The sequence below is a fragment of the Neofelis nebulosa genome, chromosome 3 (assembly GCF_028018385.1).
Source record: "Neofelis nebulosa isolate mNeoNeb1 chromosome 3, mNeoNeb1.pri, whole genome shotgun sequence".
Taxonomy (NCBI): domain Eukaryota; kingdom Metazoa; phylum Chordata; class Mammalia; order Carnivora; family Felidae; genus Neofelis; species Neofelis nebulosa.
The window spans coordinates 165,145,344-165,172,680 of record NC_080784.1 but is presented as its reverse complement, the minus strand read 5'-3'; the positions used below and the strand labels follow the sequence as shown (position 1 = coordinate 165,172,680).

At 42.6% G+C, this 27,337-nt stretch overlaps 1 protein-coding gene across 2 annotated transcripts in view; it reads right to left on the bottom strand.

Moving 5' to 3' along the window:
• Positions 1 to 27,337, bottom strand: part of USP46 (ubiquitin specific peptidase 46) — a 61,600-nt gene that overhangs the window by 21,319 nt on the left and 12,944 nt on the right. For both annotated transcript variants that reach the window (XM_058722606.1, XM_058722607.1), the window contains exons 2-4: positions 15,257 to 15,337; positions 12,011 to 12,224; positions 10,342 to 10,571 (exon numbers count right to left, since the gene is read on the bottom strand). In XM_058722606.1, the coding sequence (XP_058578589.1) occupies positions 10,342 to 10,571; positions 12,011 to 12,224; positions 15,257 to 15,337 (525 nt within the window). The remainder of the gene's footprint in view (positions 1 to 10,341; positions 10,572 to 12,010; positions 12,225 to 15,256; positions 15,338 to 27,337) is intronic.

The following is a 27,337-nucleotide window of genomic DNA, read 5'->3' as shown; positions in this document are numbered from 1 at the left end:
GAACCCAAGGACTCTCAAATTTTACATCCTTAGTGTCCTAGATATCACTCAAACTTACAATGTGTGTGAAGAACCAGGAAAATGGGAGACATTCTTAAGACAACTAACACCGATCCTTAGATGACGCAGATGTTAAAATTAGCAGACAAGAATTTTTTTTTAGCAGATAAGAATTTTTAAGAAGCTCTTCTAACTATCCTCAGTAAAGTAAAATATACTCACAATGAACGAAAAAAACCAAGACATCTCAGCAGAGAAATAAGAAAAAAAAAGGAATCAAATGGAAGTTCCAGAACTGAAAAATTAATATGTGAGATGGACCTAACAACGAACCGGCGATGACAGAAGAAAGAAAAAGTGGATTTGAAGACAAATCAATGAAAATTACCCAATGAGAAGAATAAAGAAAAAGAAGATTGGAATAAAAAATTAACAGATACTCAGAGAACTGTTAGAAAATATCATACATATAACTGGAGTCCCAGAAAGAAGGAGAGAGAATAGGGCAGAAAAGCTATTTAAAAAATAATGGCTAAATATTTCCTGATTGGGTAAAAGATATACATTTATAGATTCAAAATGCTCACCAAAGACCACGTAGGATAAATACAGAGAAGGCCAGCCAAGGCACATCACAGTCAAACCATTACAAGCCAAAGGTAAAAAGCAAATCTTAAAAACATCTAGAGAAAGATGACACATTACAAAATAATGATTCAATTGGAAGCTGCTCTCTCATCAGATATTACGGAGGCCAGAGACAGTGGAACAACATCTTTAACGTGCTAAAAGAAAAAACTGTCAACGCAGAACTCTTAAGAGTCCAAAAACAGATCCTTCAAGAATGAAGGTAAAACAAAGAGAATTCATTATTTACAGACCTGCACTGCAACAAAGGCTAAAGGAAGTTCTTCAGGCCGAAGGGAGATGATACCAGATGGAAATCCAGAGCCTCAAGACAGAGTGAAGAGCATCAATAATTTTGGGGGCGCCTGGGGGGCTCATTCAGTTAAGCGTCTGACCTCAGCTCAGGTCGTGACCTCGCAGTTCATGAGTTCAAGCCCCACGTCGGGCTCTCTGCTCTCAGCGCAGAGCCCGCTTCAGATTTTCTGTCTCCCTCTCTCTGTCCCTCGTCCGCTCCCTCTCTCTCTCAAAAATAAACATTTAAAAAAAATATTGTAATTTTGACATTGCCCTGTGGGGTTTATAATGTGCATAAATGTAAAACATATAACAACTACAGCATAAGGACAAGGTATGGTGGGGGTAGGCGGAAGGCATATGCCTGTACAGTAACAAGCTATGTTTTATGTGCACAGTGACATTATTAGTCGTAAGTGGACTGTGAAAAGTAAAGATTATATATTGTAATCTCTAGAGAAACAACCAAACCACAATACACATACAAGTGCACACTAAGAGGAAGATTAAAATGGAATTGTTCATATAAGCATATATGAACATATGAGTATATGTACATATACTCAACATATACATGTATTAAAATACTTTTTTTTTAAAAGCAGAGGAGGGGGGCGCCTGGGTGGCTCAGTGGTTAAGCGTCCGACTTCAGCTCAGGTCATGATCTCGCGGTCCGTGAGTTCGAGCCCCGCGTCGGGCTCTGGGCTGATGATTCAGAGCCTGGAGCCTGCTTCCGATTCTGTGTCTCCCTCTCTCTCTGCCCCTCCCCCGTTCATGCTGTGTCTCTCTCTGTCTCAAAAATAAGTAAATGTTAAAAAAAAAAAAAAAAAAAAAAAAAAAAAGCAGAGGAGGAACAGAAGAATAAAAAACTGAGGGGACATAAATGGAAAACAAATAATAAAATGGGAGCCCCAAACCCAACCACACCAATAATTACATTAAACATTAGTGGTGGCCTGGGGCTTGCAACAGAGATTAACTGCTGGGTACACAAGGGATCTTACTAGTGTGACAGAAATGCTTTAAAACCAGATTATGATGATAGCTGCATAACTCACCAAATTACTTTAAAAAAAAATTTTTTTAATGTTTATATATTTTTGACAGAGACAGAGCATGAGTGGGGGAGGGGCAGAGAGAGAGGGAGACACAGAATCTGAAACAGGCTCCAGGCTCCGAGCTGTCAGCACAGAGCCTGACAAGGCTCTTGAACTCACGGACCGCGAGATCATGACCTGAGCCAAAGTCGGATGCTCAACCGAATGAGCCACCCAGGTACCCCTTTTCACCAAATTACTTTAAAAATTACTGAATGGATGAACTTTATGGCACATGTTATACCTCAATAAAGTTTTTTAAAAAGTAAAAGACTTATGAAGCAAAAGCTGACAGAATTAGAGGAAGAAATAAAATAACCCCATAATCATAGATATTTTAAACCCCTTTTCTCAGCAGCTGATAGAAAGGTTAGGCGGGAAAATCAAGAAAATCATAGAAAATGTGAAGAACTCTGTTATGTGAATAATGTATCCAATAACTGCAATATCTATATTCTGTTCAACCCAGTAGTTCTCAACAAGGGAAACTTTTCCTTCCCGGGAACACCTGGCAACATCTGGATACATTTCCGTTGTCACATCTTGGGGAATGCTACTGGCACCTGGCAGGTAGAAGCCAGGGATGCTGTTAAACATCCCATGATACACAGGGTAGCACCCAAAGAGTTATCTGACTTTAAATAGTAATAGTTCCAAGGTTGAGAGACTCGTTTTCAGGTACATTTACCAGGATGGACCATGTGTTAGGATACAAAACATGTCACATTAATTTTAAAAGACTGAAATGACACAGGCTATCTTCCCGTTAACCACAGAGAATTGAATTTTGAATCAATAAAATGAAGGTGTCCAGGAAAATCCCAAATAATTGCAAGTTAAACAGCACATTTCTAAGTAATATATGGATCAAAGGGAAAAAGGCACAAGAGAAATTAGAAAATATTCTCAACTAATGACAAAGAAAAATCAGAATTTGTGGGATCTAGCTAAAGCAGTAAAGGGAAATGTATAGGTTTAAATGTGCATCTTAGTAAACAAAAGAGCAGGGACTATCTTTTCAGCTTGTTTTAAATGCTATATCCCTAGTACTTAAAATAATTTCCAGCATTTAGTAGGTACCCAATAAATATTCACTAAATGAATGAATAGATAACTGAACAAGTGGAAAGATATCTAAATGCCAATAGTGGCATCTGGAAAACAGAATTATAAATGATTTTCATTTTAAACATGCCTGTGTATGATTTGCAAAAAATAAATAAATAAATAAATAAATAATAATAATCCATAGGTATTGCATTTTTTTTTTTTTAATTAGTAAAACTTTTTAAACCTAAATGGTCCTTGTCTGGGAGAAAATAAACGGATTTGCGGCTAACTGAAATCATACATCATTTAGAGAGGGAGGATCAGGTTCTAAGAAAGCTTTTATTTGAAGGGGGCAAAAACAAAGAAACATGGTTTCCTGCTGGATGCCAATCTTTTCTCTACTTAATTATTTTAGGGAGGGGAGAAAGGTACAAGCCTGATTAACGAAATTAAGAAGCTTACTGTAACTTTCCCAATTCCCAGTGTAACCTGCTTCCAGAATTTACAGTGTCAGAAAGCACTGCTCAGGTAGATCATCCCCGTGGGGGATATGAAAAAACCACTTCCATCAGGATTCTTCTTCCCTCTGACTCAGACTGACATACTCAAAAGCAATGGGTGATCAAGCATTTTTTTTTTTTTTTTCCCTTTCTATCTTCCCAGAAAGCTGCCAGATAATGAAACCATTTTCTTCCCACACACAAGGATCTCATTGTGGTCTAAGTGAAAATACAGCTTGTCTCCAAGGAAACATATATGTCACTAAGGCTCCAATACTCTCAGCAAGCACAGGCTACATCTTCTTCTCCTTTCTTCTCCCCTAGTTCTGGGCATGGAGTTCCCCCAAAAACTAGTTGAAAAGGTATCTAGGAAAATTAAGTGACCCTACCTGCTCTTCGTTTTAACAAATCACAAATCAATTCATAAAACAAATTAATATATAAGGTATACATATAAATTAGGAGCTTTCCAAGGGCTCTAAGTAATTAACATCATATTCAAATGTGCTTCGAGTCCCCAGATGCCTCTCCTTGGCCTGGTGGAAAAGGCCAGGGGGCTATTCGACGCCCATCAGCCAGGAACTGACGATGTGCTACCTTAGGGCAGTGCCAAAGCAGTGGGCTTAGGAAAAGTGGTAACAAAAGCCCACCTGAGGGACTCAGAAGCACCAGTGAGTGATGTCACCTGGCCGCACCACCCACCCCAACTCCTCCTCTTACAGAGGAGCTCAGAAGCTCTACTGAATCAGTGTTAACCTGTGCAAATAAGCAAGAAGGAGCCGTACAATTGGTACTTAATAAAGCAGTTCTTTAGACACCCTTTTGGCTCCAGAGACAGATATAAATGTGCCTTAAAGCCCCCGAGAAGCACTAAAAACCACCAGTTTGCAAAGCAAAACCCCAGCTTAAATGGAAAGGGGGGAAAATAACACCAACAAAATTAAGCTCCAAATGGCCCAGCAAATCTTATAAACCAAGCAAAGGACAACCAAAGGAGCACTGAGACTAGGCTGGAAAATCCCCATGCTGCAATTCTGAAGTGCCTAGATAAAGGTTATCTGGGAAAGTCTGCACTGAATTACCCCCCTTAAAACAGTTTCTCCAAGTCTATTGAAGAGGGAAACTATTTGTCTCCATAAATCTCGCAGTTGACATTTTGCACTGCAATCACAAGCAACATTCACAAAGGGTAAGACCAAGAAAAAAAACAATCACTGTTTTCTAAAAGCATGAAAGCCCGCACAAAGAGTTTTTTGCACAATTGGCTGAGGTGGCTACAATGGCAAGGCTCCCTCCCTGCTCCCCCAGGGGCTCATTTGCCGCTTATGATCTAGTGCAGTTGAATCCCACTGTGAGATTTCACAAATGTGACTCAAGCACCATCTAAAGGCTGCTTGCCTTGGGCAGAGACCTGACTCAAAGGCTGCCCCCTATTTCTCAGCCAGTGAAGGAAAACTTAAATGTTAGGTCTTCTTTTACACTAAGTCCTCGACATTTTACAACGACGACAACTACGACACGATGACCATGACACAAAAAAAAAAAAAAAAAAAAAAAAGCCTGCAGGCTTTGTATTTTCTTAGAAAGTAGAGGGCTTTTCTAACAATTAAAGCTTTCTAAAAATGGAATGCACTGCTAGGAAGATTGAGTTCCCCATCTCTGGACAGAGTCCAAGCAGATGCTGGTGACCAACTGGCTAGGATGTCACAGAAGGGACTCGGGCACTGGTAGGGAAGGATTAGATGACTCCTAGGATCCCATCCAGTTAAAGGATCTATGAAATGAAGGTGACCACCTAAGGAACTCCGCAGAAAACTCCTCCCACAAATCGAATCCCTTTTTAAAAAACACAGGTTTTTCAGAGTGTGCCATCCTCCATAAAGATACACTCACACAAAAACAAAACAAAACAAAACAAAACGATACACTCACACATTCACATTCACTTCCACCAAGTATAATGGTTGTATAATTAGAATCCCATTATCCCAAACAAATTTGGTCTCACCCCAATTTTTTTTTAATTTGTTTTTTAATCTTTATTTACCTTTGAGAGAGAGAGACACACAGTGCGAGCAGGGGAGGAACAGTGGGAGAGAGGGAGGCACAGAATCCAAAGCAGGCTCCAGGCTCTGAGCTGTCATCACAGAGCCCGTCAAAGGGCTTGAAGCCACAAACCGTGAGATCATGACCTGAGCCAAAGTCAGACGCCCAACCGACTGAGCCACCCAGGCACCCATCACCCAAAAGTTCTGAAGGGTATCTTTGGGCATAGGCATCACATCTATGGTAACCCTTTAGGAAATAACAGGCTAAGTGATAGTTACTGCCATACAAATGTCTGAGAGTGCGGTATTTGCATTTGGTGGGCTCAAATAACTGTTCACAGACAAAAAGAAAAAAAAGAAACTACAAATGTGACTAAGCCTATTATCTGAGCCTTCCTGAAAACTCTCACTTAGTTTTCCACAAGATAGATTTAGTAACCGTGTTAATTTCAAAGATAACCAAAAGGACCAGACCAGCCACACTGTCTGCTGCAGGCTTCTTGGCTAAATGAAGACATGCGATGCCCCACTGTTCTGGTTCATGTAGCATAAGTTCGCAGAGTATCTGGTACTTCTCCTTCACAGCATTTTATAATCTTAATTGCAAAACTAATTATTTATTTTGTTATTAATGCCTGTCTTCCATGTTGAAAGTTCCAGAAAGGTAAGGCTCTCATTATATCCTCAGTATCTGTGACTTTACATAGCAGATGTGAGGTGGGTTGGGGGGGGGTGGTGGGGTGGGGAGGGTAATAAAAGAGTATTCAGCTACAAAGTCACTGTATTATCCAAAGTGAAGCCATCTAAGGAAGGCTCTCTCAAAGGATAGTAGATATAGACAAGAATGTGGAGAAAGGAGAATGGTCATATACTGGATGTGTAAAATGGTACAACCATTTTGGGGATTTAACATTTTCTGATTAGCATACCGTATGATTAATACATAGATATATACATACATATACGTACGTGTGTGTGTGTGTGTGTGTGTGTGTGTGTGTGTGTGTGTGTGGAGGGAGAGAGGGGGAGGGGGGGAGGGAGAGAGAGAGAGGGGGAGAGAGGGGGGTGGAGAGAGAGAGAGAGAGAGAGAGAGAGAGAGAGAGATTTACGTCCACTAGATTATATGTACTGTAAGGTTCACAGCAGCATTGCTCAGAGTTGCCCCAAATTGGAAACAACCAAATATCCACCAAGAGTGAAATGAATTAGTAAAGTGTGTGGTGTGCGGTATATTCATACAATGGAATGAATACTATATGGTGATGAAAATGAATGAACTAAAGAATCCTGCAACAACACAAAAGAATCTTACCAGGGATACAACAATGCAAAACCAAAAAACAGTACACAAAAGAATACATATTGTATGATTTCATTCATATCAAGATAAAAAAAAAAAAAAAAAGCCAAATGGAATGATACATTTTAGGGATGCAAAAGTAAGTTGCAAGTTCTACCAAACACTCAAAGCACCGATAGACTGCTATAGGTTAGTAGGACAGTAACATGCAGGAGGCAAGAGAAAAGGCAGAAAATCCCAATAGGAAGTTACTGCAATTTAACTGAGACCGCCTGCCAAGAGCTGAGGGGGCCTGAGCCAGGGTGTGATAGTGGGGGCTGAGAGAAGTAGAGGATTAAAAAGAGCAGTGCCTGGGTGGCTCAGCTGGTTGTATGTCTGACTTTGGCTCAGGTCATGATCTCACAGTTCGTGGGTTTGAGCCCTGAGTCGGGATCTGTGCTGACAGCTCAGAGCCTGGAGCCTGCTTCAGATTCTGTGTCTCCCTCTCTCTCTACCCATCACCTGCTCATGCTCTGTCTTTCTCTCTCTCTCTCAAAAATAAATAAACATTTTGGGGCTCCTGGCTGGTCAGTCAAATGAGCATCTGATTTCGACTCAGGTCATGATCTCATGGTTCGTGAGTTCGAGCACCGCACTGGGCTCTCCGCTGTCAGCACAGAGCCCTGCTTCAGGTCCTCTGTCCCCCTGCCTCTCTGCACCCCGCCCCCCGATGTCTCTCAAAAATAAACGTTAAAAAAAAAAATAATAAATAAATAAATACATTTACTTACATAAATAAGATAAAATCAAAATTAAATAATAATAATACAATGCTCTGTGCTGACAGTACGGAGCATGCTTGGGATTCTCTCTCTCCCCCTCTCTCTGCCCCTCCCCTGCTCACCCACTCTCTCTCTCTCTCTCAGAACAAACTTTAAAAAAAAAAGAAAGAAAAAAGAGATACAACAGACAGAACCTGATGACAGAACAGATACGAGAGGTAAGGTGACGATGGTACCAAGGAATCCTCCCTTATTAAAAAGAGGGAAGAAGGAAAGAAACAGACTATACATCTGCAGATTATAATATTTACAATATAGCTCTAATTTTGATGTTTAAAAGACATGAAGGTATTCTAAAAATACATTACCAAGAAGAATAAAAAACCGCAATGGATTAAAACACGTAAAATGCTAAAATTCATGAGTTCATCAGAAAACAGTAACACAAAAGAAGGAAAAGGGAATGAAGTATGCCACAGGTTCTAGCCATGTTGGGAAAGTGGTAAAAAATTAAGGCAAAGATGTATATCATGGAGTCCAGAGTAACCTCTAAGAGAAGTTAAAACTAACAATACAAAAGATGCAGAAGGGGGGTGGGGTGGGGGAGAAGAATTCATTGATATAAAAGAACAGAAGGAAGAAAAAGGAATATAAAATAGGAGGGTTAAATAAGAACAAAGAATAGGACGGTAGAAACCTACTGCCATTTTCCCGTACCTGTTAACACCCCAGGATGCTTCCAGAATGTGGGAAATTCTACAAGACAAACCTGATTTCTTCAACAACTAAATTGCAAGGAAAGAAGGAAGGAAGGGGAACAGTGGGTGGTAATTTATAGATTGAGACACATACTGGCTAAATGCAGTGTGTGGACATTTGGATCCTGATGTGAATTAACCAACTGCTTTAAAAAAAAAAAAAAAAGGAGAGACATAAACTGAGAAACTTAAACACTAAGTTAATAATGATTTAAAGGAATTCTTTTTAGGTGTGATAACGGTATTGTACTTTTGTTTAAAATGTTTTTTCTTACCTTCTAGAGATCTGTAACAAAGTAGTAAAGGAACTACAACGGAAGTGATATGTTATCTGAGATTTGCTTTAAAATGACCAGTTTGGCAAGGGTCGGGGGGGAGTAGGGGAGGCATGAAACAAGAAATGATCCAGACAGGCCAACGTGTTAACAATCATAGTAATACTCATATGGGATTTACTCTACTATTCTACTTCCGTATTCATTTGGATTGTACTGGAATATAAAATATAAAGGGACAGAAGGAGAAAGGGAGGGAGGAAAGATCTCTAGATAGAAAAGTATGTGCAGAAAATGTTTTGGCAGGATGTATCTCAAAATGTTCAAGTGGTTCTCTCTGGGCAAATGTGATCACAATTTTTAGAAAATGTTACAAATTTATCATCTCTGGGTAGGGAGATCACTGGTAACTTTTAGTCTCTTTTCTCTTTTTGCTTAGCTATGCTTTCTAGTTGTTTCTACAATGAACAGATCAGAATGTTGATTCAAAAATTATTTAAAAGGACAGAAGAAAGACTGCCAAAAAAAACCCAAAGAACCTCCCACTTAAATCCACATTTTTTAACCATTTCTGGGTCCTAGCCCCTTAGCAAAAACGAATGAGAGCGACTCTCTCTCTCCCCCCAGAAAAATGCACAATCCTACAGAATTTTTCATATGATGTGAAGAAACTCTGAGATTCCTAACGAACTCGGAGGCTTTCTACATTGTTAGCAGTTATAGTAAATAATAACAGCAGACATTTATGGCATATTTGCTACATGCCAAGCATGGCCCTATGTGCTTTCCAACTGTTAACTCATTTCACCCTCCCACGCAACCCTATGACATAGGTGCTCTCATCGTCCCCAATTTACAGATGAGGAGAGTGAAGATAGAGAGGCTGAATAATACGCCCAGGGTCCCATAACTAAGGAATGGCAGAACCAGCATACAAACTCAGCAGCCCGGCTCTAGAGCTGGGCTTTTCACTTCCCAATTATGAGACCATTCATAGAGTTAAGTCAAATATACCAAGCAAATGTGACATCCTGAGTCGCACTCCGGAGACCATGACTTCAAATTCAACTAACAGTAAGTGCCCACCATGTGCCAGACTCCTCCAGACAGATGAACCCACCCATCCCTTGCAACAGTGCTGTGAGGGACCCACCCCAAAGACACCCAGCTAGCTGCAGCAGGATCAGAAGCCGAGTCCGACTTCCAACTTCAAGTTCACCATCCCATAGCTGATTCCTTTCAAGTTGGAGGGATGGTCTGTTCTAAGCCTCACATGACCTCTGCACGAGCAAAATCTTTTCAAGGTAACTGGTGGAGGTCTAGTTTAACCCTTAATTTGCACCCTTAATTTGTGCACCCTTAGTTTGTTCAATATGTGCACCCTTAATCTGCCCATGATCCAAAGACATCCAAGTTTTGAGATTTTCCCTCATCAGTCTACTTTAGCCACAGCTGAGACATCTTGGATGGAGACACACTTCCACAAGTTTGCTCATATACATAAATAGAACTGTCTGCATATCCTGAAGACAAGTGCCAGGTGCTTACACTCACAGACAATGCACTCACACACACCACGGCCTGTACAAATACGCACAAGCGAATTACATGAAAGCCCTCATAATGCTCACAGTTTCACAGTTTAAGCATCGAGTTTCATTGGTGAGCGTTCCCTGAAAAATCTCATGGACCCAGGTGAGTTCTGGTTTATTATTCTCTGCAGGTTCATTCATGTTGCCATTTTTTAATTTTCCATTTTGTTTTTCCTGTTTCTTCTCTTCCTGCAGGATGTCCGCGATAGTGTTTAGCAAATAATTTAGAAACTCGTGAGCATCCTGCTGCATGTAGTTATCAAAGAGATCTGGAAAAGAGAAGGTCATCGTTTCAGTCTCTGGTTCTTGAAAAGCAAACACGATGCTCCATTTTACACACCACGCTTCAGTTCTATATTGAAATGTCCAGTGGACAGGTATCACATATATTCATCTCTATTTTCCAACTTTAATGGGTACATTTTAAAAGAATCTTGTTCATTTTTCTCACCACCCACCAAGAACTAAATTTCCCATGTCTCCTAAAAGTCATCATGTATATAAAAAGCTACCAAAATTTTTATTTGTTCTACAAAAAAAAAAAAAACCCAAGAAATTATTTGATAAGCTCCCTGATAAAATATCAATATTTAATATGATGTGACCACCAATGATCAATTATTCATTTTGTTTTTTATCTAGAGCGAAAGGGGTCTCTTCCCAAAGATCATATTAAGCCCTGGACCAGACTGGAAGCAGCTTAAACGAAACACATATGGGAGATGAGGGATATATGTGTCTATCTGATAGTGTTCTGAAACCAAATACGAGTGATTCCAGAAGCCTACTGCTGTTCCCTGCCGTAGGGACAATCAAGAGACGAATGCAGCTGTGAAACTTCGTTATTAATCACGTTCGCGACAAGACTCGGGGGCGCTCTGCCTCCTGCTCACATTATTTTTATTCTGGCACGTATAAACTACAACAACGTTAAGAGACAGCAATCAAATTAAATGAGACTTTATAAAACAAACATCTGATTAACTGTGCAAGTCTGTTGGAGTAAGGCTGAAATCTAGGATAAACACAAGTTGCCATACCAACTATTTCTAGTCATAGAAATTACCAATGCAAATCTTCTGGAATAACCTAGTCCCCACCACCACTCCCCACCCCCCCCAAAAAAAGCCAAAAAAACCACAAAAAACAAACCCAAAAAACAAAACAAAACAAAAAAAATCAGAAGACAAAAAAAATCAGGTGACAGCCGGGCATTTTTATAGTATACAGATATCAACTTAATATCCTTCAATTGTCTCAGGCACAAAAATCAGAGGTATTATTTTTAAAAGAGCAGAGTCTCCAATTAGAGAATATACATTTATTTTAATCACTTACGACAACTTTATAAGAGTACCATTTTATTCAATTACTGCATCAACTTATTTATTCCAATCAGTGTGCCGGCCTAGAAGGCTGCCTTGGGCAAGTTTTCTCTTACATGGGTCCTATCCAGAAAAAAGCCCCTCCCGATGCACGGCAAATAAAAAGACCATTCCAAAACGAAATGATAAATCCGAATTTGTAAGCATATTTTTTATCCAGTCTTATTTTACGTATACGTGGTGGAAAAGGAGAATTATATCTGCCTTTATGAGTAGTCGGCCAGACCATTTTCCCATGAAAAAAAGCAAGAGGGGAGGTACATTTTGAGGATACACAGAACTATGAATACTCCTTTTTTCGGACCTTCAAACACATTACTCACCATTCTCTTTTCTCAGCCTCGAAATGAACTTCTTTGGTGGGATCACGCCAACCTTCTTCTTCTGCGTGGCAATGCTGTGGAAAAGGTCTGCCAGGCACGTCAGTAAGTTTTCCTTCTTTTTTTGCTGGGCCTTGTATGCCAACACATTCTCCCGGAACGGCCGACAGAAGTATAATGCCTGAAGCACGGAGTTACAGTAGCACGTGTTTCCGAACTGACAAAGGACAACAGGGATGGTTCAAGTTCATGGTCTGGAGACGCGCCACCTCCGGTGGGAAGAGGGAGAAGCCCACCCTCCAGGAGCCAGCCCAGATTTCCCAGTATCGGAGGCCTGCTCGCCATGTTAGAAAACCAGCAAACCACTCTAAACACACACCAGTGACTATCTGAGCAACAGGGAAACGAATACAGGTTTATATCAGCCTGGTGCCTCTCTAGCCCATGAAAGTCCCCAAAATAGATAAGAAGCTCTCAGCCTTAATTAAAAAAAAAAAAAAAAAAAAAAAAATCTAAGGAGAGCTTCTGGTGCTTAAAAAGAAAAGAAGAAAACTTGACATAATATGGTGACGAAGGAAAGTAGCTGGCTAAATAAGAGAGGCCATGTTGTAGGGGGTGCCTGGGTGGCTCAGTCAGTAAGTAGAGCGACCAGCCTCGGCTCAGGTCATAATCTCATGGTTCGTAGGTTCGAGCCTTGCATCAGGCGCTGGGCTAACAGCTCAGATCCTGGAGCCTGCTCGGGATTCTGTGTCTCCCTCTCTTGCTACCCGTACCCCACTCACACTTGTATGTCTCTCTCTCTCTCTCTCCAAATAAATAAACATTGAAAAGTAACCATAATTAAATAAATAAGAGAGGCCACATTACGACATATCTAAACTCCTATGGTGGAAAATAAAAATCCAAATCAGAAAGAATCCAAGAAAAAGAACCAGTTGGTCAGCTGAAGCAGCCTCATCTACATGGGGACTTGTTTTAGTCTTACTCTTCCAAGATTCTGGCGCCCCTGCGCATTGCTTCAGACCCCATGTCCTCACTTACTCCAGAGCAATGGGGCAAAGAGGTGCCTCCCTAGGTCATCCCACCAGCTTCTTCCCCTCCAACTCCTGAGTCACCCTCAGTCTTTTTTCTGCCATGATGGTAAGTGTCCCAACACAACGGCACTCAGTTCCTGGTCTCCTACAATCACATTAGGACTCACACCCTAATATTCTGTTCCTCTCAAAAACCACGGATACTCAGATTATGATTAAAGAAGGGAAAAGTCATCATCTCAGTGGTTTTCAACAGACTGTGACACCAACTCTGTGGAAGAACACAGCCCAGACTATCACTTTAGGAATCTTCACACAGAGGAAAATAAAAAGGGAAAAATCTAAAGAAACCACAAGATTAATAACATAGATCTCAAAATCCTTTGTAAGATTAAAATAGAACATGAACATCTTCTCAAGATTGGTTGTTGGCTTGTGTGTCATTTTCCCAAGGGTGAGACAGATGCTCCGCCATACTTAATGTGACATTTCTACGTATGCTAAGAGAGAACATTTCCTATTTTTACATATTTTAATCTACTTTGACATAATTATGTAATAGGAGACAAACCTCTTTTTAAAGAGAAGCTGGAACTTTCATGAATTACCATTTGAAGTGAACATAAACGAAGCTATTAATAAATGTAATCTCACAATGCTTCCACAAACTAGGAAATGGACTTAATTCTTTTTTTCCTCGTTTGTATTTTCCCTAGCCAGGGCAGAATTTTCCACAACTTGAACAACTATCTTCATAGAGCTCAGCAGAGGCCTGTGCATAATGGCTAAAAAAACTGTATTAAAATTAGAAGTCCAGGGGCGCCTGGGTGGCTCAGTCGGTTGAGTGTCCAACTTCGGCTCAGGTCATGATCTCACGGCTCTTGGGTTTGGGCCCCGCGTCGGGCTCTGTGCTGCCAACTTAGTGTCTGGAGCCTACTTCAGATTCTGTGTCTCCCTCTCTCTCTGCCCCTCCCCTGCTCACGCCCTGTCTCTCTCTGTCTCTCAAAAATAAATAAATGTTAAAAAAAAAAACATTTTAAATTGGAAGTCCGCATTTCGCCAACAGAATGCCCTATATTCTAGTACTTTAGCCTTCCTTCTTCCATCCTTTTCTCTTTGACTCAGTGTATCCGCCTTTGCCTAGACACCCTTTAGTAATACTTGGCCCCGATCCAGTGGATGACTCTGGGAAGGAAAAGGAATTAACGTTTACGGAGTGTCCACAATGTGCCTCAGCCTTGTGTCAGGGTCTTCAGTAGGAGCTTGCTCACTGATCCTTCATTATAACCCAAGAGAAAGATATCATTATGGTGTCCAATTTACAGATGGAGAAATGGAGGCTCAAAGAGGCCCAGTGACTTGCTCTAGATCACACAGCTAGTGAGCAGCACAGGCAGAATTCAGGGCTATATTACTTCAAAGCCAATGTTCTTTCCATTATGCCACAAGGGGCATTTGTTCACTGAGAATACTTCTGGCTTCCCCAGTGGAAATTACTAGCTGTTACACCTGGGTACTGACAGATTCTGCTCAGAGCGGTTGTACCAGAAAACCAGGTGCTTATGAGGTGGAAAACCTTTACCCCAGAGGGGACGGATCAGGTGAGGAAGAAAGCTCACAAGGGTATTGGGTAACATCGCCTAACGACTTAGTCATAACCAACTCATCAAGGAAGCAGAGCCTAAGTGTGGTCACATGCAAGGCAGCATTGCTGAGCACAGATAAGACAAGGCCCAGGAATTGGGAGATAAATTGGTCCCAGTCTTCCCCCCCCCCACAATCCACCCCTGCTTTCAGTACCAGCATCAAGTTTGATTGTTAAACAGTTCCTGGTGATGAGCTGGTAACACTTTTAAAACTCTGTACTCATGCATACTGAAACAGAGACTGGCCAAAGACCAGCTCACCCACATGATACAAGCAGATTTGGCCATAAAGGCTAATAAAATTATTCCAAAAGTTACAAAGGAAATCTCATGAGCACCGGGGAAAAAAGTAAGAATGTGACCCAACAATGCAGTAATTAAACCCTTTTTTCTGGGACAACTGACACTTTGAAAAACTGAACTAAATTTCTCCTCCCCAACACCTGCCATTTCTAGGAACTAAGGCGCATGAACAATTATTTAAAAATTGGTAATAAGAGAAACTGCCATGGAGTTGCTTCAAGTACTCTAAAACATTTGATAAAAATAAGACATCTTTATATACTTACATTGACCAATCCAAAATAGTGTTCATTGATTGGAAACTGCTCTGGACCAATGTCTTTTTCCAGAGCAGAGGCATTGGTGCCCTGAAAGAGAAAAATAACAAAGTTTCTATTGTACATAAAATGGACAATAGACTCTTAAGAGAGTCCACTATTGAGATCAGCATCTCTCTCGCCCTCGTGGTGGTTAGTGCTGTTTGTGCTGGGAAAAAAAAGTGTCAGAAGTAAGTCGGTAAAGGAATTAATAATGTCAGCCTTATTCTTCTCTTCATCCAATGTAATCATCCCTTCAAACCCATTCTATCTGACTTCGATGATCTTCTATTAGTAAAGTTGGTTTGAGATAGGCAAATAAGCAAATTATCATTAAGAGCTTGTGAATAAAACATTGTAAGCCCAGCAGCTTTTATAATACTTGGTGGTGTAGAGAATCATATCACCACTCTCAAAGTCAACGTCTTCATTCTGATAACGATTTACTGCACGCCCACTATGTGCCAGGTACTATTCCAGGCAGTGACAATGTAACAGTGAACAAAACAGACAAGGAAGCCCACACTCACAGAGCTCACATTTTAGTGAAGACAGCCAGAAAGAAAAAGCAAATACAATGGACAGTATACAGGAAGGCAGTAAGCGCAGTGATGAACAACAAATCAGGAAATGAGGGTGTGGACCTCAGGGAGGAGAGAAATGAAGGTGGGGGGCGGGGGGGGGGGGAGTGTACATAGTTGAAGCTTTAAATGTGGCGCTCAGAGAAATGCCTTAACTGGGAAAGTGAAACGTCCAAGGAATACTGTGAATAATGGAACGATACACTTTAAAACCCTTCCCAAATGCATCAGATTGGTAAGCCTTGTGAACCCAAGTTGAAAGCTCCAACGTGATGATGAGAAGTTACTGGGTACTCCTATTAAGTGCCAGGGACCGCACTATTCATTCTCACAACAATCCTAGAGGTAAGTACTGTTACAACGCTTACTTAACGGACAGGAGCATGAAGTTTACAATGATTAAAAATCTGCCCAAGAACCACAGGCAGTAAGCAGCAGAGCTAGGACTTGAACCCAGGAGTCAGGCTTGGGAGCCCCTGAGCTTAACCAAATGCTATGCAGGGCAATCGAACACACCGCTAAGGGCAAAGTGGCCACTAGCGACACGACACCCATTTCTCCCGGAAGGCCCAGACGGGCCCGCTGCAATTAGGAAAAGTGACGGAAGTCCAGTCCGACAAGGTAAGCTGTTTGGGGGGCGAGGATCAGGCTCCACATATACCTGTGGCTCTGTCATCATTCTATAGCCTTCTCTCGTTCTCAGGCTATCAGAGAATCTCAAAGATCTGGGAGACAGGAAGAGACACCGTTGTGCTTTCTAAAAAAAAAATGAATCTGCTGCTAATATCTATTCTTGATCCATATAACTGGCATCTCCTGTCATGGGAAGAAATGGCCAAAAGGTGGACTGAGAACCAGACAAAATGGTCACTTGTCAGCAAGAAAATGGTAAATGTAAAATAACCCAATTTTGAGCAAACGGGACTGCAGCAGAAATGGCCAATTCTATTCCCTTATCATAACATCCTGTTTTCATGTGTTTTCTAGGTCCATTATACAGCCCACCAATCTAAATTCCCTTTCCTGTCTGCTGAGACTTTGAGCTCAGTGGTCATTTGTGCATATTTGATAGTTTCACTGTCTTCTCGTGCGCGTGCGCGGTTTTCATCACCTTTCACAATAAGCGACGCCATATACAAGGCTGAGTCTTTTATTTTTTATTATTTTTTTTTTTTTTAATTTTATTTTTGGGACAGAGAGAGAGAGACAGAGCATGAACGGGGGAGGGGCAGAGAGAGAGGGAGACACAGAACCGGAAACAGGCTCCAGGCTCCGAGCCATCAGCCCAGAGCCTGACGCGGGGCTCGAACTCACGGACCGCGAGATCGTGACCTGGCTGAAGTCGGCCGCTTAACCGACTGCGCCACCCAGGCGCCCCAAGGCTGAGTCTTTTAAACAGCAGTTATAATATTACGGCAGGATTTTATGGTATAGACAAAAACCACTAAAATTTTTCAAAAAAGCCACATCCCAATCATAAATCAATATAAATAATGCATATTAAATACACCCACGGCCATATCTGAAGCAACATTAGAATATATGGCTTAGAGCCCGGGAGGAATTTCAGATATAAAAGTATAGCACATGGAGACAGAGCTCATTAAATCTCTCTTTATGAGGTAGCCATATATTCAAGTTAATCCATGATTTTCGCTATTTAGGAATTCTTGGATCGAGTCTGCTTTTTTTCTACCTAACTTAATATTTTCCCACTGGAGGGAGAGAGTTGGGGAGGTGATTACCCAAACGGAGGGCAAAGTTTAAGAGGAATAACCTGTGCTAAACACCTGCCCTCCTGAGGTCCACACCTCCCAGGTCTGTGCAAGGCCCTTCCCATCTCCTTTTCTTGGCTGACCTCCATTCACAGCCGATCTCACCCTCCCCTCGGCCTCCTGCTGTCATCCGGGGTCATCTCAATACCCCCCGTGGAGGAGCATTCCCACAGCCTGCTCTCTCGGTAACTGGATGTCCTCTTTACCAGCTGGCTTTTTATTCCACTCCACTCCAGCTCCTCTGGACCTGGTCACCACCCTACAATCAATCCAGGCTCCGCTCTGCCTGCCAGCTTCCTCAAGCATCCCAGCACCATGGCTACATTCACCCCACCTGATCCTGTCACGCCTCTTCTTTCTTATTCAGCATAGGGCCCAGGGAGCATGACTTCAATTGCTCTTAAAAACCCTGTCCTCTGGTCACACCACCTGGCAAAAAACTAAGCCAGTAGGAGCCAAATGGTCCGCCATCTCTGAACATACACCCATAGAGACGTGCAATGCTAATGGAAGAAGTCCCACAACGATGCCGGCTGGACTCACTTGAATTCACCAAGCAGGCCCCGAACATGTCCCGCCTCCAATAATGTCTCTTCAGTGCACTCATTCTCTCCACAGTGACTGTTTCCAACTTTCCTGGAGCTCCTCAAATCTTTAATATCCCCTAGTTCCCCTCTGCCCCACTCACTGGCTTCCTACTCAATAGGGGAACATTTTTTTTAATTGGATTAAATTAAACCAGCAGAGAGGAACTCTCATTCCCAAACTTTCAAACCTACATGCCTCCCTCTGTTAATGACGGACACGTCTCTTGTCCAAGCCCGTCTCTCCTCCACTGTTAGGTCCTTCCCGTCAGAATTTAACATGCCTACTACAGGGCCCTGTAGAGGGTGTTAACATGATGTGATTTCTGCCCAGTGCTGCAAATGTCAAAGTGAAGAATTTAGCATGCCTAACTGCCTCCCCCACTAAAAACGCACACGTGCACACTCTCCCACACATCTCCCCAGTGACCTCCCCCTCATCACTGTCCCATGAAAGCTCAACTTCTTTAAAGAACTCTATTCTGAAACATCTACAGATGAGTCAGATAACTTCTAAGATTTATTTTAAATAACCAGTGGTGAGGTGGGGAGAAGTGAGGACACGCTGTGTTGTTGAAGCTGAGTGCTGGGTACGTGGGGCTCGTTATACTATTCTGTTTATACGTTAACATATATGTGTACTGGCATTGTAATGATCCCCCAAAGATATCTATGTCCTAATCCCCAGAACTTGTGAATACATTACCTTACGTGGCTAAGGAAAATTCAGCTCGTAGATGGGATTAATTTGCTTATGAGTTGACCTTAAAATAGGAGGACTGTCCCAGATTATCTTGGCGGGCCCAATGTTATCACAAGCATCCTTAAAAGTGGGAAACACGCAGACCGACAGATCAGAGTGATGCCATGTGTGAAAGACTCAACTGGCCCTTGCTAGTTCTGAAGATGAAGGAAGGGGACTAGGAGCCAAGGAGCACACGCAACCTCCAGAAGCTGGAAAAGGCAAGAAACAGTCTCTGCTGGAGCCTCCAGGAAGAACTCAAACTTATACATCCTATATGTTAGCTCCGGGAGGCCAATTTCAGGTCTTTGACCTCCGGAACTATAAGACAATAAATTTGTGTTGTTTAAGGCACTAAGTCAATCCTAATTTCTTATAGCAGCAATAGGAAGCTAATACAATTTTTGGAAGTTTTCCATAATACTCTTTAAGATTCTTCTGTTTCTTCACCTCCACATTTCTTCATCTGGATTCTATCGCCACTTCACCCCTGATGAGCTCGAAACATTGCCAACTACAGAGGGCGCTTTTAGCTACCCTGGGCTTTCTACAAGCACTGAGGCCCTCTCCCCTCTTCTCCATGCCTCTCTGTAGGGTCCAGGCAATAACCACTCATGTGGCATCAATCAGCAGCTACCATTTCCAATTTCATCTTCATTCCAGAAAACTTCTGAGCTCATTCAGACTGGATGAATATTGACATTTGCACTGGTTTGTCTCATAGGCCCTCAAAATCAATCTACTCCAAATTAGAGCACTCCCTTCTCCTTCCCCCCAATTCTAACCCTTTCCTGGTGTTTCCCCACAAATGACAATGCTGCCACCTTCTTGGCCGACGCTTGGTCTAGCCTGGGGGTCTTGCCCGACCCACCCACTACTATGTCTGTGGTTTCAATCTCTCAGAGCCATCCGCTTCTCTTTCAGCTTCTGCCACGAGCAAGGCAAGGCCCCCAGCATCTCTCACCTGAATTCGGACAGCCTCCTATGTGGCCTCCAACACCCTCCATACCCACCGCTAACCCCACCGTCATCATGGCAGCACAAGTGTTCTTTGTAAATACAAAGCTACTCTAAAACCCTCCAGTGACTTCCCCTGCTGTCTCCAGCGTCACCTCTCACCACCCACTCCCTTGTACACTTGGCTGTCACAACAGCCTTTCGTTCCATTCCTCGTGCAGATCAGGACACCTCAAATTCCATCCCACTCACCACCTGAAGGTTCTTCCTCAGCTTCTTCACCTGGCTGTACCCCATCATCCTTCTCAGGGCATTCTTCACTGACTACCCCCAGGCTCTGGTAGTCCCTGTGACAGAAAGAATAATGGCCCCTCCACACCCTGATCCCTGGAATCTGTGAATCTGTTACCTTACACGGCAAAAGGGACTGTGCAGGTACAGTTAATTTAAGGATCTTGAGATGGGGACATCACACCGGATTATCTGGGTGGGCCCAGTGTAACCACAAGGGAGGGTCCTCAGGAGAGGGAGGTGAGAGGCAAGAGTCAGTGAGAAGACATGACAACAGAAGCAGAGTTCCGAGAGTTCCTGGGCGACGGAATGTAGGCAGCCTCTAGAAACTGGAAAAGGCAAGGAAACGCATTCTCTCCTAGAGCCTCTAGAAGGTGTGCTGCTAGCCCGAACCTTGACTTTAGGATTTTTGACTTCTGGAGCTTCAAATGAAGCTCTGAAGTCTGTGGTAATTTTTTACAGCAGCAATAGGAAACTTCGCCCACACAACCTCCACCCCCCACCCGGGGACCCTGTATGGTATCCGTACCTACTGCAAGGGGACTTGGCAGGTGTGAGTGGCCATGACCAGCTAACATCAGAAATGGAAAATGGGTGCCTGGGTGGCTCAGTCGTTTGAGCGTCTGACTTCGGCTCAGGCCATGATCTCACGGCTTGTGAGTTCAAGCCCTGCATCGGGCTGTCTGCTGTCAGTGCAGAGGCTACTTTGGACCCTCTGTCCCCTTCTCTCTCTCTGTCCCTCCTCTGCTCAGTCTCTCTCTCTCTCTCTCTCTCTCTCTTCCTCTCTCTCAAAAATAAACATTAAAAAACAAAAAACAAAACAAGAACTGGAAAATGGATATCAGGGGGAACAACCAATGTTGTACCCAGAGGGCCCTCAGTCAATGTCTCAGAGGGCTCTCAGAGCAAGGTTTGTGACAGAAAAAGTTAGAAACAGCTTGAACTGGTTAAAAAGTTATAGTAATCCATACAATGGAATACCATGCAGCTATTTAAAGAAGTAAAGTTGCCATACAAGTCCCGCTATGAAAATCTGTAGAAACGTGCTGGCGAGTGACAATGTGCAGGATGATGCTGGAGATGCCACTCATTTAATCAACGGACACCGAGCCCTGCTTTGTGCCCAGCACTTATATCTGAGGCACACAGCACACGCAGACCAGGCCTGTGTTTAATGCCTACATTTTTTCTTTTTTGTTAACGAGAGAGAGAGGCAGAGAACACATGTGCATGCCTGAGCGAGGGAGGCACAGAGAGGATCCGAAGCAGGCTCCCACTGTCAGTGCAGAGCCCGACGTGAAGCTCAAACCCACAAACTGAGAGATCATGTCCCGATTTGACCTGATTTGATTTCACGATCATGAAATCAAAAGTCAGATGCTCAACCGAGCCACCCAGGCGCGCCTCCGTGCCTACATTCTAATGGAAACCCCTTCAAGAATACTTGGGAAATTATGAACACTAGTCACCAGGGTCTAGGAGCAGGGCTGGGAACTGAGTAGGCCACCAAGGGGCTTTTCGTGTTCTCTTCCCAACTATTCACCCTTTTTACAATGGGCATTGTTATTTTTGTCATTAAAGAAAGTTAACGGGGGCGCCTGGGTGGCTCAGTCGGTTAGTGTCTGACTTAGGCTCAGGTCATGATCTCATGGTTTGTGAGTTCAAGCCCCACATCAGGCTCTGTGCTGACAAGTCAGAACCTGGATCCTGCTTCAGATTCTATGTCTCCTTCTCTCTCTGACCCTCCCCCACTCACACTCTGTCTCTTTCTCTCAAAAATAAACATTGAAAAAAAATTTTTAAAGAAAAAAAAGAAAGTTAGTGAAAATTAGCAAACTAATATCCTGCAGACCAGTTATCTCGAGCCCACAGCACACAATTCAGACTGTATTTGGCCATTTTTTCCTCCCAGTGTGAATTTGCCTTTGGTTTTGGTCACTCTTGTCTCTTGGCCTTGGTTTCCTGGCTGGGGAGGGTGTGGGTAGGGGAGGAGCTGGAATCGGGCCAACCCACTACTCAGGGTAACAGGGAGAATCAAGCAAAACTGGGAATGTCATCAGCACCATGCAAATTGCAAGGTACACTACAAATCCCAACGCCTACACTCCCACTGCTAGCACCCAGCCCACAGGCACAAAAGGCAAGTGGGAGGCACTGAGAATAATTACTCCATGACCAGATGCTGAACAAAAGAACTTATCAATGGTGGTAAATCACAGGGTCTGGAGGTATAGAAACATAAAGATCTTATTTCCATCAGTAAAAAATTTGGTAACCTTTGAAAAACAATGCACCACACTTTATTAAAAATAGAATCTGAACTGGGACAAGTTCCAACAAGAAGACTGTAATGTTAGCTCTTCAGAGCACTTCTGAGAGCAATCCTGTGCCTGCCGGGGGGGGGGGGGGGGGGGCTACAGAACCACCAAATAAACAACCACCGCCACCGGGAAGGATGAATCGTAAATGCATAGATGGATATAGAAAGGCATTTCTTTTTAAAGTGATTTTAAAGGCAGTTTATAAGGAAAGCATATTAGGACTTCTTCCAGTGGGGGACAAAAAGGAGATAGAATCTTGCTCAGGAGGATGATATACTCAGAACAGCAGCACTGCAAGGTCTATAAAAGCGCCTATGGGAGCACCTGAACAAAAGCCACAGAGACCAGGAAGAGCCCTTGGAGATCATCTAGACCCATTTCACAGATGAAAAAACTCAAGGCCCAGAGAAGTAAGCCTACTTGGCCAAGATAACCCCAGGACAGCCCATTTGTCGGCATCCTAGGTTAGGCAACCTCTCTTTCAAGTTTTTACAAAGTAAAGAAGGGCCACACACAAAAAAGGCCAAAGAGAACATGTAAAAATCTCCAAGTATACACAGAATAAGTCATCAGTTATAAAGCCGGAATTAAAGTATGTGACAGGAGGGGCTCCTGGGTGGCTCAGTCGGTTAAGCACCCGACTTGGCTCAGGTCGTGATCTCCCAGTTTGTGAGTTCGGCCCCCGCGTCGGGCTCTGTGCTGACAGCTCAGAGCCTGGAGCCTGCTTCGGATTCTGTCTCCCTCTCTCTGTCCCTCCCCCAGCTGTGCTCTGTCTCTCTCTGTCTCTCAATAAGTAAACATTAAAAATTTTTTTAAAATAAAATAAAATACGTGACAGAAGAAGATAATGTTGTTGCCAAAGACATACTTTTAGGTCTATGTTCAAAAGGCTATTCTACTTATCAAATAAGTTTTCCAAGTACAAAAGTACATAAAGAACTAGATTTCAAAAAAACTAGGTTTCCCTGACTTCTGTTGATTAAAGTCACTCCTACAGCCTTACACAGAGGGTGAGACAAAAATGAAGTGATACAGCCCAAGATCTCAGGATGAGTCAGGAGCCACTTGCCAGAATTCAAGGATGGTTAAGGAGGAATAGGGCCACTGGTTCCCCAGCTGTAACTAGTAATAATAACAACAGATAACACAAATCATCCTCCCTACTGCAGTCACTGTTCCAAGGACCTGATGTGTATTTTACTCATTTTACTCCTCTAATCCTCCAAATTTAACTCCATGAGGTTAATGCCACGATTGTTCCCATTTTAAAGAGAAGAAAACTGGGACCCAGAGAAGGTAAGTAACTTGATCCAAGTTCACACAGTCAAGGAACAGAACTGGGTTTAACTCACACCAGTATGCTCCTAAACACTGCACCGCAATGACTCTCATGCAGGCAGAGTCCCCTCGGAATCCCAGAATGGCAGAAAGAGAAAACTTGACGGGGTCACAAAGTTGTACAGACAAACCCCTAACTCTGAGGCACCCCTTCAAATAGTCCACAGTGAGCAACATACGTGCCCTTTTCCGTAAAATCTTTATGTAATACTGTAAGATGCTACAACCCGTCTAAAGGAAATGTACAGGGGCGCCTGGGTGGCTCAGTCAGTTAAGCGTCCGACTTCGGCTCAGGTCATGATCTCCCACTCTGTGAGTTCCAGCCCCGTGTCTGTGCTGACAGCTCAGAGCCTGGAGCCTGCTTCAGATTCTGCATCTCTCTCTCTCTCTGGCCCTCCCCCGTTCATGCTCTGTCTCTCTCTGTCTCAAAAATAAATAAACGTTAAAAAAAAAAAATTAAAGGAAATGTACAATTGAGGTTGGAAATCGGGAAAAACTCAGGATGTAGTCAATAAGAAAACATATTTTTTTTCCCCAAAATGGTTTTAAGGTCTGTGAATCTTTAGCCAAATAGGAAAAGAAAAGAATCTTAAGTTTAACCAGGCAAAAAGAGAAAAACAACATCAAAAAGTAAAAATGAGTTCTAAGGGGTAAAATGTTTTATACCTAATAATGAAATAATGTGCAATCTTACTACTCTAACTTCTGAATTTTTAGATACTGACAATATAATGAAAACACCTGCATAGAGAAAATAACCTACCAGAAGAATGCATAACAAAATGTGTTTGTTTATATATACACATATATCTTTTATATGTGTATATATACCATATATATATATATATATATACCTTGTATATATACCTTATATATATATCCCTTATATATGTGTATACACACACACACACACACACACACACACACACCTTTTTTTTTTTTTTTTTTTTAGAGGTTTTTAAAGTAATCTCTACACCCAATGTAGGGCTCAAACTCACAAGCCTGAGATCAAGAGTCACATGCTCCAGGTGCCCCAAAATGTGTTAATATATTAATACAGCTCATCTCTCAGTGTTAAGATTATAACAGGAGTTAGGGAGGTGGGAAGGGGAAGACAAGTGGCATGAATTATATTTCAGGGGAAATTTCCCATTTCTGTTTAAATTTTTTTTTAATGTTTACCTGTTTTTGAGAAAGAGACAGAGCATGTGTGGGGGAGGGGCAGACAGAGAGGGAGACACAGAATCCAAAGCAGGCTCCAGGCTCTGAGCTGTCAGCACAGAGACTGATGCAGGGCTCAAACCCACAAGCCATGAGATCATGACCTGAGCCGAAGTCAGACACCCATTTCTGTTTTAATTCAAAGAAAACTTCAAAATATCCAATGTGCTCCAAAAGACAGAAATGCAGGTTGTAATTCTGAGCCTCTTAGCTAACAACTGGTGTGGCAAGTTTAAAACTGGCTACTAGAGCTATGCCTGCTGCAGCTGCCCTTTCTTCCTTTGGCTATCTTCCTACCATTTTGCTTCAATGTCACTTCTTCAAAGCTACCTTTCTTGACCTTTTTCTTATGTAATCCTGTGAGATTTCCGTTTCATAAAACCTATCAAGACTTCTGATAACATATTTGTGCTTACTTAACATGTTTTCCCACTGAACCACAGGTTGACAAGTGATGATCTATGGACCAAATCTGGCACAACTGCTTTTGTAAATAAAGTTTTATTGGAACACAGACACAGTCATCCATTTACTTACTGTAGCTACTTTCACAATATGATAGTAGAGTAGTTGTGACAAAGACATTATGGCCCAGAAAGCCCAAGATATTTACCATGGAGCCTTTTACCGAAAAGCTTGCTAATCTCTACACTAGACCATAAACTCAACAAGAACAGACTCTTATTACATCTGATTCATTTGCCAGCACCTAGCAGAGCACCTGGCATATAAAAGGCACTTAAATAAATTTGCTAATTGAATAAATTTGGCAAATGGGGAAGAGTAAGTGGTAGGTGCCACTCATTCAGAAACTTCATGTCTATATATTCACTTAATTTTGTCCACTAGCCCAAGCCAGATTATGTTTATTACCTCTGTTCTACTTATGAAGAAATGGAGGGAACTTGCCCACCTTCACTCAGTCTGTAAAGGAGACAGAACTTGAACATAGGCCGTTCGGATTCAGAGCCCAAACTCCTGACCCCCAGGCAAGGGAGATGATCTTTTCATTTGTATTTTTCATAATTCCATAGCTGCAGATTATAGGGACTAGGCAGGGAGCCAGAGCTGTTCCTGAGCACGTGTTCTCTGGCCCTTGGTCACACATCACCTCATCACCTAACCATCGAACGCTAACCACCGACTACGCAACACCTCTCTGCTTAGAGAGCAGACAGGTCACCCAGGCCCAGTGAGCAACACTGAACCAAACTCTCCTTCCAGGTAAACCACTCCCGGGGACCACATTTCATAGGTGAGGGAAATGTGGTTAGTGAGGGGTTAAGGAACTCGCCAAGGTCAGGTGTTAGTATGAAGCAGAGGTCTGCTGTGAACCCACGACCTAAATCCTGACACGCTGCAGCCCCAACTCCTGGCACGAGCACTCACCCGCCTCCCGGACCTCTGCCGGCTTTCCCCGGGAGCCATCATCCACGGAAGGCAGTGAGAACACATCTTCATTCTGCACCACGATAGCATGACATTTCCATGCCCTCTATGATATTGGGTAGGGGGAAACACGCAGAAAAACATCTCAACAGGATTTAATTTAATGATCATGACACAACAAAACAAAAACGTCTGCTACTGAAGAAAGATGACCCTGGGATACATAATGATCCCAAGTCATCACAGGAAAGGACATTAAAGAGCAGCTAGAGACTCTGGTTTGTAAAACAGCTCTCTGCATGCCTAGAGACAGAGCGTAACAAAGTCCTCATGCAAAGATAAAATTTCAACTCAAAAGCAGAACAAAAGATACTGGTCTGTGTCTATATTCTGGCTGAAGGGGGAGAAAAAGGAAATTTCACCCACAGTCACTGAACTCAGTGTGCTAGAAGAGAAACTCATCCCCAATCCAACGTTCTGCAAAGCCACCAACGTGCCACCTTGATTATGAGGTCTCTTAAGCTCTTACTTCACCCAGGAACCCCTCCCATCACTTCCTAGAAAAGCAGCATGAATGGCATGGGATACTGGCAAAATCCCAGGTCATAGAGGTCAACTCTGCAAATTGGACTAATCGGGTGATTTTGAGCTCCACCCAACCCTGTCTAGTAGTTCAAGTTCAAGGTCTTCATCCAGTGAAAAACCAGGACACCAGTATTCCATGTTAACAGCCTGGGAGAACCGAAGGGGTTAAGGTACCCGATGGGCTTGCATGGCACCCTGCCCTTCTGGATCAGTACTGCACCACCAGAGATATTCTACTCTAATGGAGCGAAAACATCTAGTACTGAT